A 21,900-nucleotide genomic window follows, 5' to 3' on the forward strand; every position below is an offset into this window, starting at 1 on the left:
ACCACTATGCCATCACTGCCCTTTTTTTTCAAGAGGCAGCTCACCAGCTTTCTCAAGGTCACTTAGGGATGGGATATAAATGCTGACCAGCCAGCGATGCCAACGTCCCACACATGAATTTTTTTTTTAAAAGTTCAATTTGCATCCAGATTGCTGATTTGTACCCTGAGTGGAAACTCAACTCTCAAGGGTTACTTTGAACTTAAAAAGAGTGTGCATATTTCTTAAGTTCTTAGAAGGAAAAGTGGTGTTAAGAGCACAACCAGACAAGCCATGTATTATTAAATGGTAGAGCATATTGAAAGGGCTGAGTGGCCTAATCCTGTTCCCAAGTTCCTTGTTCCTGTATAAGGCTCTTTGCCAGCACTTAGCAAACCAGATGCTTCTACAGCCAAGGAGCAATAAGGGACCGGGCACATGAAAACACCACCAAATACAAGTTCCCCTCCAAGATGTACACAATGTTTAGTTGGAAAGTATACTGGTATTTCTCCATCATTGCTGACTCAAAGTCAGAGTGGTGCCAGCATTAGAAGACTGTAGGAGTTCGTACAAGACACAGAGTGCACAGGTTCAAGGTGACTTGCCACAAAATTCACTCCAAGCAGAATGGAAGCATATCGACTGGGAGATTCCCATACAGTGCCATGCATCATTTGCTTTTTAAATTGCTATGCATGTGCAGCTGCACAAAAATGTTTAAAGGGCACTTGAATTTACTTAAATCAGCTTAAAATCAAAAGGTGTGTCGCTGATTATGACCTTCTCCAAGGCTTGTAGGCAAAAGCAATAAATTCTGCCTTTGCCATTGATAGCCGCAAACTATGGATTTTTAAAAAAACTAAACAATGAATAAGAATTTGTAGACAGCGCTCAGCATTGTTACTTGTTGCTGACCTCAAAAGCTGCTGACGAGGATCTAGTGATCTCTGTGGTGCAGGCTTCCCTTTTTCCTGATGGCAGTTTAAATCTGGTGCCAAATAGAGGAATTTCCACATGTGCAGGAATAGTGATGTCAATAAGCAGATAGGGACACTGTTCTCACACACTGCTAACTTGGAACTTAAAAACACGTAGACACTTTCGCATTTTAATTTAAGGTTTCAAATAATTGAATAAAGTATTATTGGATTAGATTTAGATGGAAGCTGAAATATCAGTATGAGCTTTTTTTTCACAAAGTGGATTTTAAAACAATTTTTTGGAGAAATGTCACATTCTATGAATATTGTATTTCCTTTTCAGGGCTCGTAAATGTGACTAACAATAATTTGAAATTAGTGCATCATCTAAAACCCAGTTAATGTTGTTAAACAAGACATAACATATTTTTCAGGACTTCTGTAATGAGGCGAACGGTATAAAAGTAATAGTTTATATCCGTTCACTGGCAATCAGGAATTGCAGTTGGGTTAAGAGAGTGGTGAGGGACCTTTTAACACTACATCCTGTACTGAAGAGTTAAATCCCTGACAACAGTATCTGAATTTCCATTATATATTTCATACATGGAGGCTTCTGAAGTTACTGTCAGTTCCAGCAGTGTAAAGACAATAAATTTCAATCATGTCACTCTGATTATCTCCACAAAATCTGGACCAATCTGTCAATAATGAAGTGTTTCCTAACAGTGATTGACTTTTAAAATGCAAAACTTGAAATATCAAGAGTTAGTATATTCATCCAGAGTTTAAAAGCTTAGGAAATGTTTATTTTGTCCAATCACGAACACTAAATAGTATACCAGATCATGGTTTCAGGAGGTCCTGTTTCAGATAGAATTTGATTACCCTTCTCTGTATTAATCTTTGTAACCTCTGTTTTGTTTACCTGATATAATTCAGATTTTTTTTTTGAAAGGCCTGAGTTTGTTTAACATGAATTGTGATCAAGCTGAGTTTATCCTGTATATCCTCTTTAACCTCCAATCCAAGTGTTGGCCTCTAGATTTCACCCTCTTACCCATTTGTCTTGTTCTCATTGTTGGTAGTACATTACTTCTGTGCATTTATACTTTCAATTCAAATTGGCATTTTCAAAATCCAGCCATGCCTAATCTTGATCTTTTATCCAATGAAAGCAACTTCCATTCTTGATGTCCTGATGTTCCTAAATATAAATTATAGACTTATACATTTCTCTTGTGTGATCTCCTAATTCATCAAAGTGGCATGCAAAAATTGCGCATACCGTTTTCATTGTTGCCTCATCAGTAATCTATATGACATTAAAAAATTGTCTTAAAAAGCCCTGATGTGGATGATTCAATTTTCAAATTAACAAATCAAAATTTCAAGTGTAAACTTTGCGTGACCTTGGAATAAAGGTGATGCTATTTTGTACTTCTGGACTCTCAAAGTCTGAGCTTGCGAGGACACTAAGTGATACCCCTCAAAAATTGGCTATGTGACAACACTGAAATGAACCTTGCAGGGGACATTAATCAAAGAGCATGAATGTTTCACTCGTGGAAGACTTGAGGTTCTGTAATTAACCATGTATTTTTTCTCTTGACTCTTTCAAAATATTGACTTTGTTTTCTTATTTTCATTTTTTGTGATAAAACAATATCTTTCGTGTTGTAAATAAACTTCTTTAATTTCCTTTTCAAACAATCTCTGTGATGTACCTTGTTGTCAGAGTCACCCTAATTTGGTATTAATACCTGAGCTAGAGTCCAGAACTTAAATTCAGCCCATTTTAGTTAGATGGAAAAACAAATGTTGGTTCATTATTTGAAATATGTTTTACTTTTACCTGCCTGAAAATTATAATGATAAGACAATTCTGGTGAGAATTGTTCTGTGGAACAGTCACTGGACCGGAAACGTTCACTTTGATTTCTCTTCACAGAAGCTGCCAGACCTGTTGAGTGTTTCCAGCAAACTCTGTTTTTGTTTCTGGTGAGGGTTAGGTTGTTCCCTGGTTTCCTTGAGAGTCTTCTTTCATTTTGTCTGAACACAAAATGCGATGCAAGGATTAGATTAGACTTACAGTGTGGAAACAGGCCCTTCGGCCCAACAAGTCCACACCGACCCGCCGAAGCGCAACCCACCCATACCCGTACATTTACCCCTTACCTAACACTACGGACAATTTAGCTTCGCCAATTCACCTGACCCGCACATCTTTGGACTGTGGGAGGAAACCGGAGCACCCGGAGGAAACCCACGCAGACACGGGGAGAACGTGCAAACTCCACGCAGTCAGTCGCCTGAGTCGGGAATTGAACCCGGGTCTACAGGCGCTGTGAGGCAGCAGTGCTAACCACTGTGCCATATTATTTTTTCTCTCTGTCAGAAGGTTTTTTTTGATGAATATGGAATCGTCTCTGTTCTAAACTTTAATGAAATCTTCAGATTGTGCATGCCATTATTTATTCTTTTGATCCTCCTATCTTGGATGAGCTTTTAGCAATTAGCTGTTGCTGAAAACTCCAATGTGAGAAAACTATTACATATATTTTCCAAAGGCAAAATCACAGTACCCAAGTTTAGATTAAGTGTAACTCATCCTTAGTTTGCACAATAGTGAGCAATTACCTGAATCAATGTATTTTAAATTGTAATTATATCAGCACTTTCAACTGACAAACCATCTTTTTACTTTCAGCAAACAGTACGTGTTGTAGTAAACTACAAGAAAACACAGAAAACCATAGTACGTGTTAGTCCTCTTGTTCCTCTTCAAGAACTTGTTCCAGTAATCAGCAATAAATGTGAATTTGATCCAAAAAGCACTATTCTCGTGAAAGACTTTGAGTCTAAGGAGCCCTATGACTTATCAAAATCTCTAAAGGAGCTTGGCATACGAGAGGTATATGCATTGGACACTAGTGTAGGTATGTATCTGCTTGAAGTTCTGCTTGCAGAAATTTGTGGCACAATGATTTCTGGCATATAGCTTTGGTGTAGCTGATAATTTTTAACAAAGTATGTAGTAATTTAGAAGTTAAATATCCATTGGATCTTTTGATGCAAATACACATCCCAAGCTAAAATGAAAGTGTTGATCATACAAAAATGGATGCTGAGTAAGAAGTGGAATGATCAACATCTTGATTGAAGAGGCTGATTTAGTGCAGAGCTTGAAAGGAGATGAGCTGAGAGGAGAGACAGAAAAGTTCAGAAAATCTTAGAGGCTGGGCTGCTCAAAACATGGCTGCTGATGTGACTAATGAGTGGGTATAAATGAATTAGGAGTGGGCTCTTACACAGTAGTGTAGCCTCCTCTGATCCAGAAGCCCCAGTCCAAGATCCCACCTGCTCCAGAAGTGTGTCATAACATGTCTGAACAGGTTGATTAGAAATATTTAAAAAAAAGGAGATTTTCATGGTAGGATAATGATACCATGGAAGAATTTAAACATGAGGATGAGAGTTTTATGCAGTTTTCTGGTTTTTGAGACTCCTAGTCAATCTAGCACAGCAAAGACAACAGTGATCACTCTCTACATTTTCTTTGTGCATGATAATCTGGTTATTTTGGTATGCAGTACCTTCAGTTCAGCATAGCCATGCAGGAAGCAACTGGAGTGACCTGTGTGGTAACTTTGATTGTAGGATAGCTACACATATTTGCAGTTTAGAGGGAACGTTGAAAAAAGGAAGTGATGAATGAGAAGGACAAGTCGATGATTGAAAGAAATCGAGACAGCTAGCAAATAATGACAGTGGTTGACAATAGAAATAGTAAAGATAAGAGTTTCTGTATCAAATGGACAGAGGTGGGTGATGTTAAACTTATGATAATGTCAGCCATTATGACGGTCGGTGTGTAAGAACAGAAACTCATTTTGAGGTTGAGTTTTTGAAAGATTGAATAACGATTGAGGCTGTAAGAGATGGGAGAAAGTGAGATATATGCTGTCAACATACATGTGGAAGATAATCTATATCTGAAAATGATACTGTTGGGAGTAAGAGCAACAATAATTGTTTATGAATTATAGTTTGTAATTCAGCATTATTCTACAAAGTAACTGAAAGCTGGGTATTTAAAGATGTGACTTCCAACATTTTTTTAGGATTCTCCCAGGCTAATTTTCAAGATGGATCCATTCAGCAAGGTAACAGTGTATTTAAGTGTTTGTCTAGAGATTTTCACAAACTACAGATTTTCACTAAAGTTCTTAGATTTTCTGTTGTTTTAACTGAGACTGAAGTTATGCCATACTCTCATGTATAGGTGTAGCCTTCATTTGCTGTTGCACTTATTCTGTTTCCTTTTTTTTCATTTGCCACCATTTTTGCTCTCCCTTTCTTGCTCATTCTCTTTAATACATATTCCTAACTCATACTCCCATTTCTTAGCAGACACGTCTGCCTGTGACATCAGATAAAGTTGAGAATGCAGTGATACCTATTTAAGTTCAATCCCTGGTTATTTCTTGTGCTGTTGTATTCTTTACAATTCAGAATCTAATAGTAAATTAGGGATCTTTTCTTGAAAACTATTTATTTGCTCATCTAGTTTAGCTGCTGTAGTAATTAATTAAAAATGCACTATTCACAGCATTGTATTAATCATTGACACAAACATGATGTGCACTGTGCAATCAGTATTTACTGCTATGTTCTCTAACTTCCGACAAATTTACTCAATGTTTTAGGACAATTTCACATTCCTGCAAATACAAATCTGGAGAAGGAAAATAAAGGTTTCTTCAATGTGTTTAGACTGAGTAAGAAGAAACGTGAAAAAGTAAGCTTTTCATGTGGATTTTTAATAACATTTCTGAGTTGAGTCTGTTAAATTAGCTGGTTAATGCAGAGTAACAGAAGTTCTGATGAAAGGTTATTAACCTGAAATATTATTTTTAGTATTGCTGACAAAGGGGACATGCAGTTGAGATTTTTGTTTGTCTAACACTCTTCAGGACCAGCGTAGGAATGACATATTTCAAAGCAAGATTCAGCATCCTTTCCTCACATAGTATAAATTACTTCCTTGTTTCTTCCTTTGTTGAGTCCAAAATGAAACAATTCCAAGCATTCTTTTTTTTTAATCAGCAGTATACAAGTTCCATACAACAACTACGTGATGGTATGTTAGATAAAAACAGAAAATGCTGGAAAAACTGAGCAGCTCGAGCAGCATTTGTGGAGAGAAATCACGAGTTAACATTTCAGGTCCAATGACCCCTCCTCAGGACTATTTTGACTGTATGTTAACTCTGTTTCCTTCTCCATAAATGCTGTCTAACCTGTTCAGTGTTTCAAGCATTTTGTTTTTATTCCCCTCCAGAGAACCAGCACAACAGAATTATGATTTAGTACTATCATGACAGGTCTGAGCAGCGATAACTTTGCATGAAGTCAGTTACTAGCTTTCTCTACTTCAACTCTTTGGTAGCAGCATTCATACTGAAAATTTTACATTTTTTTTCTGGATTGCACTAACTTTTAGAACAAAAGGAATTGAAAAGTAAACTTTGATTTAATTTCCAGCCAGCAAGTGCTCCTGCAACCCCACTAGTAAGCCAGCAAAGACCTCTTGGCATGAGCAGTGCAAGTGCTTATTGCCCAACATATGAATCTAATACCTTACCTTCAGATCTGCCAAAGAAAAGACGGGCACCTGCACCCCCGCTAACTGTTTCACAGAGTTTTCCAAAAGATTTAACTCAGCAATCATCGACTAGACCAACGTCGTATGTTTTTCCTGATGATTCTGTGAATTCTACTGAACAGGTTTTGCAAGTGAGTGTTTATGTTTATATAACTAGTTCATCAGTCTTAATAGAGCATCTTTGCCTAGCATTGGCTTCAGGTGTATTACATTTTATGTCATTTTCTGGTTGATGGAAAGGTTGGTGCTGTTTTGTCTGATATAAATTATCACCACTTGGTACTGTAGATTATTAGATTAGATTACTTAATGTGGAAACAAGCCCTTCAGCCCAACAAGTCCACACCGACCCGCCGAAGCGCCACCCACCCATTCCCCTACATTTACCCCTTTACCTAACACTACGGGCAATTTTTTAGCATGGCCAATCCACCTGACCTGCACATCTTTGGACTGTGGGAGGAAACCGGAGCACCTGGAGGAAACCCACGCAGACACGGGGAGAATGCACAAACTCCACACAGTTAGTCGCCTGAGTCAGGAATTGAACCCGGGTCTCTGGCGCTGTGAGGCAGCATTGCTAACCACTGTGCCACCGTGATGTGCTTGCTAACAGCTGTTTGAATGAAACATGAAAACCTTTGATAACTTTGTTATTACTCCCAGTCTCATTGCACAAAACTCCAAACCATAAAATAAATTTAGATTTCTAAGCTTTTATTTTATAATGTACCTATGTACCTTAGCTTTTCCACTCAACTTGATATAACTAATTGAGGAGATTGCTGGAATTTTGGCCAAGATCTTTCTCTCCTCATTAGCCACTAGAGAGTTCCTCTAGTCAAGAGGGGAAATAGGGATAATCCAGGGACCTATAGATCAGTGAGTCTCACGTATGTGGTTGGGAAGCTATTGGAGAGAATTCTTATGGACAGGATTTATGTGTATTTGGAAAAGCATGATTTAATTAGGGACAGTCAGCATGGCATTGTTTTTACCTGCCCCGCACAATGACTGCAGATGCTGGAAACCAAAGTCTAGATTAGTGGTGGCAGATCATGTCATAATAACTTGATTGAATTTTTTGACGAGGTGTTGAAAGGATTTGATGAAGGTAGAGCAGTGGATGTTGTCTAATTGATTTTAGTAAGGTTTTTGACAAGGTCCCTCATGGTAGGCACATCCAGAAGATTAAGATGCATGGGATCCACGGTGACTTGGCTGCATGGATTCCGAATTGGCTTGCCAATAGAAGGGTAGTGTTTTCCTGAATAGGGCCGTAGTAGTGGAAGGTTGTTTATCAAGCTAGAGGTCAGTGACTAATGGTATTCCATAGGGATCTGTACTGGGACCTCTGCTGTTTGTGATATACATAAGTGGCTTGGATGAAAGTGTAGATGGATGCGTGAGTAAGTTTGCAGATAATGCAAAGATCAATAGAGTTGTGGATAGTATAGATGGTTGTCAAAGAATACAGCAGGATCCGAGATCAGTTTTTAGATATGGGTGAAGAAATGGCAGATGGAGTTTAATCTGGGGAAGTGTGAGGTGTTGCACTTTTGGAGATTAAATGTTAAGGAAAAGTATACAGTCATGGCAGGACCCTGAACACCATTGATGTACAGAGGGATCTTGGGGTTCAAATCCGTAGCTCCCTGAAAGTGGCCACACAATTAGATAGGATGGTAAGGAAGGCATATGGAATGCTTGCCTTTACTGTTTAGGAAATTGAGTACAAGAGTCAGAATGTCATGTTGCAGTTTTATAAGACTTTGGCTAGGCCATACTTCTAATATTGCATTCAATTCTGGTCGCCACATTACAGGAAGGATGTGGGGGTTCTGGAGAGGGTGCAGAATAGGTTTGCCAGGATGCTGCCTGAATTAGAGGGCATAAACTACAAGGAGAGGCTAGAAAAAACTTGTGTTGTTTTCTCTGGAGTGTATGTTTTAAAATATTATTGATATAAAGAGCTTGTAAAATGCTTGGACATTTATAAGGTTAAAAGATAGGTGTGCAGATAGGTGGCATTTACCTGAATAGCTATGAACAAGCTTTTACTTTTGAAATATTGCACAGTAGTATATTTACACATTGAAGTACATTTATTTATTTGTAATTGTGGTTTCACAAGTTTTCTGTCTTGAGGCATCACTAATGATACCAAATGGAAGGATCTACTATTAACACGGTGGCACAGTGGTTAGCACTGCTGCCTCACAGCGCCTGTAGACCCGGGTTCAATTCCCGACTCGGGCAACTGACTGTGTGGAGTTTGCACGTTCTCCCCGTGTCTGCGTGGGTTTCCTCCGGGTGCTCCGGTTTCCTCCCACAGTCCAAAGATGTGCGGGTCAGGTGAATTGGCCAAGCTAAATTGCCCGTAGTGTTAGGTAAGGGGTAAATGTAGGGGTATGGGTGGGTTGTGCTTCGGCGGGTCGGTGTGGACTTGTTGGGCCGAAGGGCCTGTTTCCACACTGTAAGTCTAATCTAATCAAACTGTATAATGACGACCGAATGAGCTTTGAAGATTAGAGAAAATCTTTATATTTGAATGTACTGTTCAACTGACAATATAAAAGATTGTTTTATAAATCTGTTAAGTCTAATCTACTCTTATTTACCTGAAACTGCTGAGCTTGGGTTGTTTCCTTTGTAGTTGAGCTGCTTGAAATTTTGTGGAACACTCCTTTCACCTATGCATGAACAGATTGATTAAAAATGTTATGACCCACCTCCAGGATAGGTGGGTCTTAAACTAGGACTTCCCAACACATAGGTACAGACACTGTTACTGTGCCACAAGACCCTTACTATTTACTTGTCACAGATAAAAGATTAAAGATTTGGAAAATCACAGTCAGTATTCAAATCTGTGCCATGAATTGAGCAAAGATTAGGTGTGCCGGTTGTGCATGTTATTGATGCAGATGCATGATTACATCAGCAGAAGGTCCTACAATTTTGGATCTCATTAACATACAACTGGCAATTTGCTGCTGACATCTATATTGCTTATAGATTGCTCCTTGTTTGAGAGAATGAGAAATCAAGATATTGCAACAATATCTTCAAGGGCATGTTTGGAAGTATTGGGAATGAAATGGAGCAGCAAGTTTCAACATGAGGGAAATTTAAGCAGTACCAATATTGGCAGGAACATACAATTATGTAATCCTTTCAAGACTCAAAGCTTTCAAGACTGACTAGGAAAGTGCAATGCAAGAACTGCATCCAACTTTCCGTAGCTCCAGCTGAGGATCACTTTGAATGTCATCATAAATGGCTTCCTGCCAACATGCATCTCACAGATTCTGATTGGGTCAAGGAAGTAGGTATGGTGGCGCTAGTTGAGACAGAAGGTTGTGACAAAATTCAATAGATCCTCCTTTTATGTGGGGTGCTACCCTGCATCTGGAGTGAGTGATGCCTTCCAAAATAAAAATCCATCCAAAAAAAAAACAGGCACACCACCAGCAAAAGAATTGCCAAGTTCATTATTAAGGTTAATCCAGCTGCCAGCCATTTGCAGCTCTCATTGAGTCTGTGCTACTGATGTGGGAGTCTCAGTACTTGGCAGCACAAGTTAGAAATCCCAGGCATGCAGTGTTCCAAATTGTATGACAATAAAACGCTTAAACGTTACAGGAATCTGGGTACCTAAATGTCAGGATTGTGCCAGAGGCAAAGTCCCTGTTGGTAATAGGAATCTTAACATTCCCCCTGTTTACATGTCATTCGATTGCCTTGTTTTCCAATGTTTTTCGATTCAGAAAGGTGGAGGCTTTTTAAAAACTTGCTGGGTTTTGCCTTCAGGAATTGTTACTGGGTGAAAATTTTATGTTTTGCATTTATCCTAAATTGCTAAAAAAGTAATGTCATACTTTGCTTTGCATATCACATAAAGGGGAAAAAACAGAGGTCAGTGCAACAAACGTCTTAACTTTAATCAGATAACTGTTAACATTGTGTTACAGAGCAAAGGAGAATAATTATGTATCTGTTAGGCACAACTATTGTTTCTGTATGTCTTTCAAAATTTATGTTCTTATGCTTGGAAAATGATTATTTTGTTTTGAGTTCTAATATCCTGAGTAAACCCAAAATTGTGATACAGTTGGGAAAGAATTGTAAGCATTTTTATTCCTACCATGTCATATTGTGACATAATATTTTTTGTTCATTCACTGAATAAGCCAACATTTATGTCTATTTTTAATTCTTATTGAGAAAATTATTTTGAACCTCTGCATAGCATGGAGGGTAGATAAACCCATGGTGCCATAAGTAGGGAGTTCTAGGATTTTGATCCAACAACACTGAAGAATGGTGCTTATAGATCCAAGTCAAGATGGTTTCTGACTTGGAGGGGAGCTTGTGGATAGTGGTGTTCCCATGTATCTGCTGGCCTTGCTCTTCCAGGAAGAACATTGCCCTTCTGATCAGGGATGATCATTGATGAAGCAGTTGAAGGTGTTTGGGCCTAGAACACTACCCTGAGGAACTCCTGTATTAGTATCCAGGACTGAGATGAATGAACTCAAATAACTACCATCATCTTTATTTGTACTAAGTATGCCTCTAAATAGGCACATAATGCCTATTTACTCTGGTTTTCAACAAGCTTCTTGATATTATACTGGTTTAAGTGCTGTGCTGACATCAAAGGCAGCACTCTCATTCTGCACATTAAAGTATCACTGTCACTCACAACTGGAGGTTAGCATTTCAATTTATGTTTGGATGGAAGTATAATGAAATCAGGAGCTGTGTGACCCTAGAAAAACTCAAACTGGATATCAATGAGCAGGATATTGCTGAGTAAATGCTGATTGATGGCACTGTCAATTGCCTTTTTCATCACGTTATTAATGGTCAAGAGTAAGTGGCCGGGTGAGAATTGATCAACTTTGATTTTGGACAAGACATACCTGGCAAAATGGAAAATTGCTCAGCCAGCTACTAGTGTTGTCATTGGCATGTAGTAAAGGAACGTAGCTTCAGAACTAGTTAATGAAAATATTCTAACATTTGAACTTCTCACTTTTCCGGACAGTTAGAAAATTATGTGAAATGTTTGTTTTTAAATCCTATGTAGGAAAACAGGGCCAGAATGTATTTACAATCCTATTTAATGTAAGAAGCACAGTTTTTGTTACTTTGAGATGTTGTTGTAGGTTATCTTTACAAACTCACTCTCACCAGTTCAATATATTCATTAGTACCTGATACACAGCTACCTGATGAAGGAGCAGCACTCCAAAAGCTAGTGCTTCCAAATAAATCTGTTGGACCATAACCTGGTGGTGTGATTTTTAACTTTGTCCACCCCAATCCAACACCAGCTCCTCCACATCTTCATTCATAGCCCTTTACAAACCAGTTGTTTACTATAACACTGTTTCATTCATTCATTTGCAAAACCATATTTTGTAGCATATTTACTATCATAAGATAGACCTAATTAAAACAACCCTTTCAACCATTACTGCTTTTTCACACCTTCAATTCTTATCAGCCTTTTGTTACAAGCAGTGTTTAGGCCTAGCTACCTCTGAGGAGATGTCAATATCGTAAACAATATCATCCCCATCAAGTCTCCACAAATCATTATAATAATCAGCCCTTGCCGAACGTCTCCGGACCCGAAACTCCAAACAGTTTCCCCAATTAGTATGTACATGTTAAATATCTTTTAACTAGGCTGTTATCTCTTTAAGAAACTAACTGTCAAAACAGCACTTAAGTAAAATTGCTTAACTGAAACTCTCACCGGCAAATAGTAAGCAAATCTCACAACCCAGCTGCAGTATCAGTTTAATCTGCTTTATTCTTTTATTAAGTACTGGTGCAATTTCTTACTTATTTATGATGTGGACTTGGGTGGACAAAGTTAAAACTCGCACAACACCAGATTTTCATCCAGTTGGTTTTTTTTTAGAGCACTGAGGCTTAGTATTTTTACTAATATTTACTAACTTGAAATTAGATTAGATTACTTAGTGTGGAAACAGGCCCTTCGGCCCAACAAGTCCACACCGACCCGCCAAAGCGCAAACCGCCCACACCCCTACATTTACCCCTTACCTAACAGTACGGACAATTTAGCATGGCCAATTCACCTGACCTGCACATCTTTGTGACTGTGGGAAGAAACCAGAGCACCCGGAGGAAACCCACGCAGACGCGGGGAGAATGTGCAAACTCTGCACAGTCAGTCGCCTGAGGTGGGAATTGAACCCAGGTCTCTGGCACTGTGAGGCAGCAGTGCTAACCACTGTGCCACCGTGCCACCCATAAAAGACAAAAGGTCTAATACCTCTCAATTATGCAAGCAGACCAGACAGACACTCTTAATCCCATCAGAAGTAACAGCCAGCTTTCACATATGTTTCAACCCATCTCCTGTCTCCCAGGGCAGAAGCCCCTCAAACTTTTCAGTACTATGGATGAAAAATGTAACATCACAGTAATGGAATTTTAATATTTGTAAGAACTGTATCTAAAGGGGCTCTTGTAAGAACTGTATTTTATGATTCTATTCCACCTTGAAATTGTGCTGCTGCTGTTGCTAAATAAGAGGCTATTTTTGCCAGTCACTGACTTTGATTATTATTTGAACACAATCCCTCGGGTCAAAAGTAACCCTGTTGAGATTTGCTTCAGTTATTGGCATGTCTACTTTAAACCACCTTCTTAATTAGGTATAAGACATGAATTGAAAATATGAGTAATCACTTCTATTAATGCCCTGTGAATAAATGTTCAGAATTGAAGTAAAGTTATTGTCATCCCATCTCTTGAGAATTAAAATATTTTTTAAACTCATTTGGTATTATCAACCTTGTAAATTGCATAACTCAACCATAAGAGGACACTCTTGAAAAGAGCAGAGTATCTGTAACAATTTCCAATTCAATTAGCAAAACCTGCATTTTAAGTTCCCAATTATGACAGCTACAAACATTTTAGTTTTGATTAGAAAGTGACAGATGTACGTAAAACTTGTAGTCTAAACAGAGACAGAACTCATTAATTCCCTCTCTCGTCCAGAATTGGAAAAGTTCGATTTTGCTTCTAATTTCCACCCTACCCTCACTTTCACCTGGTCTATCTCTGAGTCTTCCCTTCCGTCCTTCGACATTTCTGTTTCCATTTCTTAGCATAGACTGCCCACTAATGTCTGTTATAAACCCACCAACTCCCACAGCTATACATCCTTGCACCCTGTTTCCTAGCAAGACTACATTCCATTCTTCCAGTTCCTCCGTCTCCATTGCACATATTCCCAAGAGGCCAGCATCAACGAGGGAGCTTCCAAAATGTCTACCATCTTCTTCAACCAAGGATTCCTCAGCACCATTGTCGGCAGGACTCTCAACTGGGTCCAACCCATCTCCCGCACCTCCGCACTCACTCCTCTTTCCTCGCGCAATAGCGATAGGATAGCTGTTGTCCTTACCTGCCGTCCCACCAGCATCCCCACACACAAGATCATCAGCCATCCTTTACGTCACCTACAGTGAGATGCCACCACCACCAGACACACACTCCCCTCCCCTCTCTTGAATGCCTTCTGGAGGGACACTGTGGTCCACTCTTCCTTCATTCTCAATATTCCCCTCCCATGGCATTTTCTTTGCAACTGCCCATTTCCATCCTCCCTCCTCAGTATCCAAGGGCCCAAATGTACCTCCCAGTACTTTACCTGCACTTCTCACAATCTAGTCTACTGCATTCAATGCTCACAAAGTGGTTTCCTCTACATTGGGAAAACATAGCGTAGACTGTGTGACCGCTTTGCGGAACATCCACATTCTGCATGCAAAAAGACCCCGTGCTTCCAATTGCCTGCCACTTTAACATACCACTGTGTTCTCTGGCTAACGTCTCTGTCTCAGGCTTGCTGCACTGTTCCAGTGAAGCTCAGTGCAAGCTGGAAGAACAACACCTCATTTTCCGCATGGGATCCCTACAGCCCTCCAGACTCAATACCGAGTTCGATAATTTTTTGGGCTTGATCTCCCCCATGTCCTAGCACTCTCTCCCACACATAGACTGCCATTCCTATTGTCAGCCATTAACAGTCTCCACTAACAGCTAATCACCCCCTGAGCCAGATTGTTATTGAGTCCTTTGTCTAACTGGTCTTCTGTCTCTTCAGGGTCTATCCCTGACTATTGTTTATTCCTTACCTCTTTTCCATGCTCCCCACCCCACCACCTTCTGCATGTAAGCCAACATTTTTCCAGCTACCAGCATTTCTGAGGAAGGCTCACTGGACATGAAAGGTTAACTCTGATTTCTCTTCACAGATGCTGCCAGACCTGTTGCTTTTCTAGCAACTTCTGTTTTTATTTCTGATACAAATTAATAATACATTTTGAAAAGGGAATTGGGTAAACATTTCAAATTCAAGCGTTTAAAGAGCTCTGGCGAGAAAGGGGAAGGAAGAGATTAATTAGAGAGATCTTCTAAAGAGCCTATGGACTGAAAGGTATACTACAACGGAAGAAAAGTATTACTAATTTCTATATTCTACACTAACCAAACTGTTTGCAAGCTTTGTCTCATGGGATACTGCAGGAATTGTATTTGGGATTTAGCTGTTTATAATCTATATTGATGAGGGTACAGCATGCAAGGTCACTTTGTAAGATACACAACAGTAAGGGCACAAAGAGGCTGCAGAGGATTATAGATAGCTAGGGTGAGTGAGCAAGAATATGGCAGATGGAATACAAAATGGCAAAATCTAAGTTACATAGGAAAAGAAAAGCAAAATATTTTTGAATAATGAAAGAATGGAAAATGTTTGTATTCAGAGGTACAGTGGTGGCACAATGTAAGCATGCTGGTACAACAAGCAATTAGGAAGGCAAATGACATGCATTCCAATCCTTTTGTAACGAAAGATAACAAGTCTTTCCACATTATGCATGTATGGGCATTGGTGAAGCTGTATCTAGAATACCTTGTAGTTTTGGTCCCATAACCTAAGGAGGCCATACTTGGCCAAGAGAGAGTGCAGAGCTGAAAATGTGTTGCTGGTTAAAGCACAGCAGGTCAGGCAGCATCCAAGGAACAGGAAATTCGACGTTTCGGGCCAGAGCCCTTCATCAGGAATCAGGGCTCTGGCCCGAAACGTCGAATTTCCTGTTTCTTGGATGCTGCCTGACCTGCTGTGCTTTAACCAGCAACACATTTTCAGCTCTGATCGCCAGCATCTGCAGACCTCACTTTCTCCTTGAAGGTTTAAGTAGTTGTCAAACTTTGGGAGGTATGCTCATGACATGATCAGCATATCATTGCGTGTGAACTAAGGGTATAAAGATCACATGCTCCACGTGGTTCACTTGCTTCATGGAAGCATGCTGCTCTGTACGATTTCATAGTTTCACTTTAACACAGACACTTATGTGCCTGTGAATGTAAATGTATATAGTAGGAAATTTAAATATGGCATTACCTACGCCTAAATTCTTTGGCTACAAAGGATAACATTGCTACTTTAGGCAAAGATACCCTGCTGGTGCCAAAACCCACATTGTAGGCCTGTTGGACTGTGGGCTGGTATGTGACCTGTATTGATAGCTTTGTACTCCTGGAACAAGGATGCTGCTATCTATATTTGAGACTGGATTACAGGTATTGCCTTGTGCAGCCTTGATCTGCAGTCTCCGTTAGTGGGCTACAGCAATAGCAACTATCACATCCTTTGAAGAGAATAGAAGCCATGACAGTTGGGTTGTTCAGTTTGTTAACTAAAGCCTCAAATGTCACGATCAGACCTTGCATCTAGGTGGAAGCTTTAACTGGTGCATTAATTCTCACAAGTTTAATTTTGCCAGCACAATGTTGGTGCTGACCATTACAGCTACTTCAATGTTGTACCAGTTTATGTTTGAGTTTTGAATGGCTTTTCTGGAGAGATATGCTGGCTTGCTCCATGTCCTCAAAATCTCCCTGATTTCTGAGACTGGCTTGTAATACTGGAGGGCTCATCTGGCCTTACTGTTTGGAATATGATTATGCATGTCCCTAGTTGAGAGCTGGATGATTCTGACTCTGCCTGGAAGTAGCTCATCTTTTCCTTTTTGTTTCTTCTACCTCCAGTGTGATGGGTTTCAGTCATCTAGATATATCTTTGTGAATAAAAAGCAGTCAGTTAGGATTTGTGACATTGTCCATCCGACGTAATTCATAGTGAAGAAGATAGTAAATCTGGATCTCCCACCAATGCATTTAGTAATAAAAAGTGAACATCACCCTTCCCTGTACTCAGTCCACCTCTCAATTTGACCTGCACTCTGATCAGATTATTGTAGCAGTTCAAGCAAGGTTTCCTCTGCTTGCGGGATCAGGGAGCAGAGGTTTGAGACTTAAGTTGGTCCACAACACCAGAAGATTATCTTGTAAAGACAAAAATGGAGATCACTTCGGTTTGACGTCATTGATTATATGGTACAATTGAACAGCAACTTGTTTGCATATTTCCAGGGAATGTTGCTCAGAAACTGGAGAATCTTGAACAAATAGCCATTGTGAATGCATAATGTTGGTATACTTGGGCCAAAGAGTGGTTCATTGTTTACTCTCTTGTACTTTCAGAATCTGTAACATATCTGCTTTAGCCAGCATGACTATACTGTTGTTTTTCTTTCTGTCCATTTGTTAGAACATGACAGGTTCTAGCAGACTAAGAACGGGGTCACTTGGTGGTGAAGTTGCAACTACAAGAAAAACCAAAAGAAAGGCTCCTCTGCCTCCAACTAAAATAGGAGATCCAAAACCCCAAGATAATAAATCAGGTGATCATATTTATTTTTACTTATTTTTCAGTAAGCATGTTAATTTGAGTAATACAGTAGAACTTAATTAATTTGGTCAAGCTATAATTTTAATATTCCAATGTCCCATGTTAAATAATTGCAAATAAGGGGAAAAATTTAAATTTCTAAATTCTGTCACTTCAGCTTTTTTGATGAAAGTACATGTACGCTGAAAAAAGTGTCTTTTGTAACAAAAATGAAAACGAGCCACTTTTCCAGTCTTTTTGTTTTAATGCTGCTTTTATTAAGAGTATATATCATTCCATTTAGCTCAGCTTTCCAAACCAAAATATTGATGTATATAAGACCAGAATTCAGTTTGAAATACTGTTGCATGTAACTTCCAAGATAAGGGCTGTTGTGTACTATTTTGCCATAGATGGAAAATTATTTTACAAACAGGAAACATAAATTAAAATAGAAAGTATGAATAAGGCATTTTCACATTGGCAGCCTGTAACTTACTGAGCATAGTAAGAAATGAGGTCTGCAGATGCTGGAGATCAGAGCTGAAATTGTTGCTGGTTAAAGCGCAGCAGGTCAGGCAGCATCCAAGGAACAGGAAATTCGACGTTTCGGGCAAAAGCCCTTCATCAGGAATGAGGAAAGTGTGTCCAGCAGGCTAAGATAAAAGATAGGGAGAAGGGACTTGGGGGAGGGGCGATGGAGATGTGATAGGTGGAAGGAGGTCAAGGTGAGGGTGATAGGCCGGAGTGGGGTGGGGGCGGAGAGGTCAGGAAGAAATGTTGCGGAAGATGGACTGTTCCACATATCCTACGAAGAGACAGGCATAGCTGGGGCCTATGCGGGTGCCCATGGCAACTCCTTTAGTTTGAAGGAAGTGGGAGGATTGGAAAGAGAAGTTGTTCAGGGTGAGGACCAGTTCAGTCTTCTTCCTGACCTCTCCGCCCCCACCCCACTCCGGCCTATCACCCTCACCTTGACCTCCTTCCACCTATCACATCTCCATCGCCCCTCCCCCAAGTCCCTCCTCCCTACCTTTTATCTTAGCCTGCTGAACACTTTCCTCATTCCTGATGAAGGGCTTTTGCCCGAAACGTCGAATTTCCTGTTCCTTGGATGCTGCCTGTTCTGCTGCGCTTTAACCAGCAACACATTTTCACTTACTGAGCATAGCAAAGATCAATTGTGGGATCTAAGCTGTGTATAGTTTATATTAATAGGTGAGGGAACAAGAGTAATCAACTAAAGTTTCCTGACATTACAAGTTTATATGAAAATGTAAGCAGAGATGACACCTTATGCTGCAGACCGATAAAGACTTGCTCGCTGAATCAGCAACAGGGTGGAAGGTGAAGTATAGTGGGAAGGGGAAAGCAGAATAAGTTTTAAAATTTAATGAAACTTTTACACGTTGGTATACATAGAGGCTTGATTGCACTAGTACAAAGAACACAGTTATAACATAGGTGTAAAAACCATTAGAAATCCAAATGGCATGTTGGCTTTAATTATGGAAAGACTGGAATATAAAAATAAGGAAGCCTTGCTACAGTCGGTGAGACTGCACACAGCACTCCAAATGCAATGTGGTCTCCATCTGGAATCCAGGATATACTTGCCATTGTAGCTTCCAGCAGCTCATAATGACTGTGTCATGAATGACAGGGTTATCCTTGATGAAAAGATTAAAAAAACTGGACATTTACATCTCTCTGGAGTTTAAAATGTCACAGGGTTTGATGGGGTTCACATAAAGATATCATTTTCCCATGCTGAGGAATGTGGAACATGGGATCACTTTCTCAAGATAAGGGGTGAATTATTTAAGTCTGAAATGAGGAGATTACTAGATTAGATTAGATTACTTACAGTGTGGAAACAGGCCCTTCGGCCCAACAAGTCCACACCGACCCGCCGAAGCGCAACCCACCCATACCCCTACATATACCCCTTACCTAACACTACGGGCAATTTAGCATGGCCAATCCACCTGACCCGCACATCTTTGGACTGTGGGAGGAAACCGGAGCACCCGGAGGAAACCCACGCAGACACGGGGAGAACGTGCAAACTCCACACAGTCAGTCGCCTGAGGCAGGAATCGAACCCAGGTCCCTGGCGCTGTGAGGCAGCAGTGCTAACCACTGTGCCACCGTGCCGCCCACTTGCCACCGTGCCGCCCACTGCCACCGTGCCGCCCACTTCATTTAGTGTGCTGCCAGTCTTTGGAATTCTCTACCCCATGACATTGTGGACTGTATTCAAGGCTGCAAAAGGTAGATTTTCAATTCTTCATGCAAAATGCAATAAGTTGGATGATCAGTCAAGATTATATTGAATGGTGGAGCAGACATGAGTGATTGTATGGACTACTTCTGCCCCTTTTTAAAAAAAAACAACTTATATTTCAGTCATGGGAGCTTGTCATGATATTTTATTGTTTCACAGATTTATACTTCATTACTTTTATATACATTTGGGAGAATATGTTCTAAGCTAGAACTCATCACTCAATCAAAATAAAGTACCTGGAATTTGTCTATAGTACCACCTTGAATTCTCAATAGTCTACTGATTTGTATGTTAACTTGGATCTGCACATCTAGATAGAAGGAAATTATAGTTTGACACAATGCCTTAAATGAAGGAATTTTTAAAAACTGTTTTTCATGTCACTCAAGTTCAAAAGGCCTGTTGCAACACAAGAGTCAGTGAGCAGTAAAATTCCAATGCGTCACCAATGCAAGGCTAGGGTGAATCAAGTCCAAAGTCCTTTTAGTGTGATTCCACTTGATTTCATCAAGAAATGAGTATCCTGCCCATTTCCATAATGCATTTTCTGGCTACCTTTTAAAACAAAATTGGATTTCCTTCTGCCTGATTAACATCTTAAACAGAAAGAAGATAAATGACAGAATTGATGCCAAGTTCTCAAGTTGACTCAGTTAAAAGGTTAAATCTAGTCTCAGCTGCCCTCATGAGGTGGCCTAAAGTATTCCATCTCACTAGTCCAAGGTAGTGAGAATTCTCCCAATATTAGGATCAATATTTAACCCTAAACTGCAACTATGAAATCATATTACTAGGTCAAATATTTCAAAGTGGTTTTGCACGAACATGCAGTAAATACATTGCTACTACATTTATCTATAAAAATTTTGACTGTATTTGAAAAAGCAATCAATTGGCTATCGAGCGTTTTGCCACATTCTGAAGATATGAAAGGCACTGTATAAAATTATTTTCCTGTTGTTCTGACCTCAGACAGTGCCATCTGCTGACATAATGGAAGAATGCAGCAACTTGGTATAAGCTTGTATTTAAGGACAATGTAATGCAACATTGCCGAGCATCATGTTGATATGTTAAGTTGTCGTTTGAATTTTGAGAGACATAAGAAACTGATGTATCTTCAAAGCTCTTTACCTATCATGCTTTTCCCTGTTAGAAGCAAAAACAAATTGGCAAACTCAAAGGGAATAAATTTGGAAAAACATCTTTTCTGACCCAAAGCTGATCAAAAAGGAATTCCAAAAATAATGCTGATACCACCATTATGCATGGGGATACCTCCCACTATATATGTGGCTTTTTAAAAAAAAAGTTCTGCAATTTCTATATGAAAGAACTGAAACCAACATGTTCATTTTGAAAGATGAGGGACTTAACAAACAATCCAGATCTTTTTCAATGTATAATTTCAGTTATATCACACTGTAAACCTTTGCTAAATTCTGTGTCTTACGATCTTCTACTCCACAACCAGCACTCCAAAAGCTAGCGCTTCCAAATAACCTGGTGTTGTGTGATTTTTAACTTCCAAAAATAAGGGTGACTTTGTGTTACCTCATCCAGAGCACAGTATGGAATAAAAACAGCCATGTACAGCAACTTTCCCAGTTCTCTTTTGCGCATTTGCAGTAATCCCATACTCACTGCACAAGCCAGTAACTTATTCCAAAGGTCATTGATCTTCTATACAAAAAATCCCCACAATATCTATTGTAGTTCTGTATGTACATACCTTAAGTGCATATCCCTTATTTTACCAAATTTTCTCATTCACCCATTCTGTTCAGATGCAAGCATTTTAGCTCTACCATAATTTAAGTCCTTCGGTGAAATCTCTCCAAAGCATTGAATGAAAAGACCAACCTCTTTGAATCTTTCACTGTAACTGAGTGTTTTAAACTAGTTATTAATTTAACATCCATTCTTTGTAAGTCTCACCATATGAGGGGGCAAGAACTGGTAAAATATTCTAAAGGGTGCCCAAACAATGCCTTGTATGATGACACTGTTACTTTCTTTGTAGTTGTCTTAGTTAAATGCCTGATCTATTAGCTTTCACTACAACCTGTCTACATTGTTTATGAACTTTTAAAAATGGGCATCTATAAAACTTTGCTCTCTTTACCTCTCATTAGAATTCAACTCAGAATGCATGGCGTCAAGATCAGAGTGGTGCTGGAAAAGCACAGCAGGTCAGCCAGCATCTGAGGAGCAGGAAAATCGACATTTTGGGCAAAAGCCCTCT

The 21,900-nt window shown here is 39.5% G+C and overlaps 1 protein-coding gene across 5 annotated transcripts in view; it reads left to right on the top strand.

The window, feature by feature from the left end:
• Positions 1–21,900, top strand: part of cobll1b (cordon-bleu WH2 repeat protein-like 1b) — a 167,040-nt gene that overhangs the window by 119,282 nt on the left and 25,858 nt on the right. For all 5 annotated transcript variants that reach the window (XM_060827181.1, XM_060827177.1, XM_060827179.1 and 2 more), the window contains 5 exons: positions 3,613–3,841; positions 5,027–5,068; positions 5,612–5,703; positions 6,450–6,701; positions 17,246–17,378. In XM_060827181.1, coding sequence (XP_060683164.1) covers positions 3,613–3,841; positions 5,027–5,068; positions 5,612–5,703; positions 6,450–6,701; positions 17,246–17,378 — 748 coding nt within the window. The remainder of the gene's footprint in view (positions 1–3,612; positions 3,842–5,026; positions 5,069–5,611; positions 5,704–6,449; positions 6,702–17,245; positions 17,379–21,900) is intronic.

This window comes from Hemiscyllium ocellatum, chromosome 7 (genome assembly GCF_020745735.1).
Source record: "Hemiscyllium ocellatum isolate sHemOce1 chromosome 7, sHemOce1.pat.X.cur, whole genome shotgun sequence".
In the NCBI taxonomy this organism is placed as follows: domain Eukaryota; kingdom Metazoa; phylum Chordata; class Chondrichthyes; order Orectolobiformes; family Hemiscylliidae; genus Hemiscyllium; species Hemiscyllium ocellatum.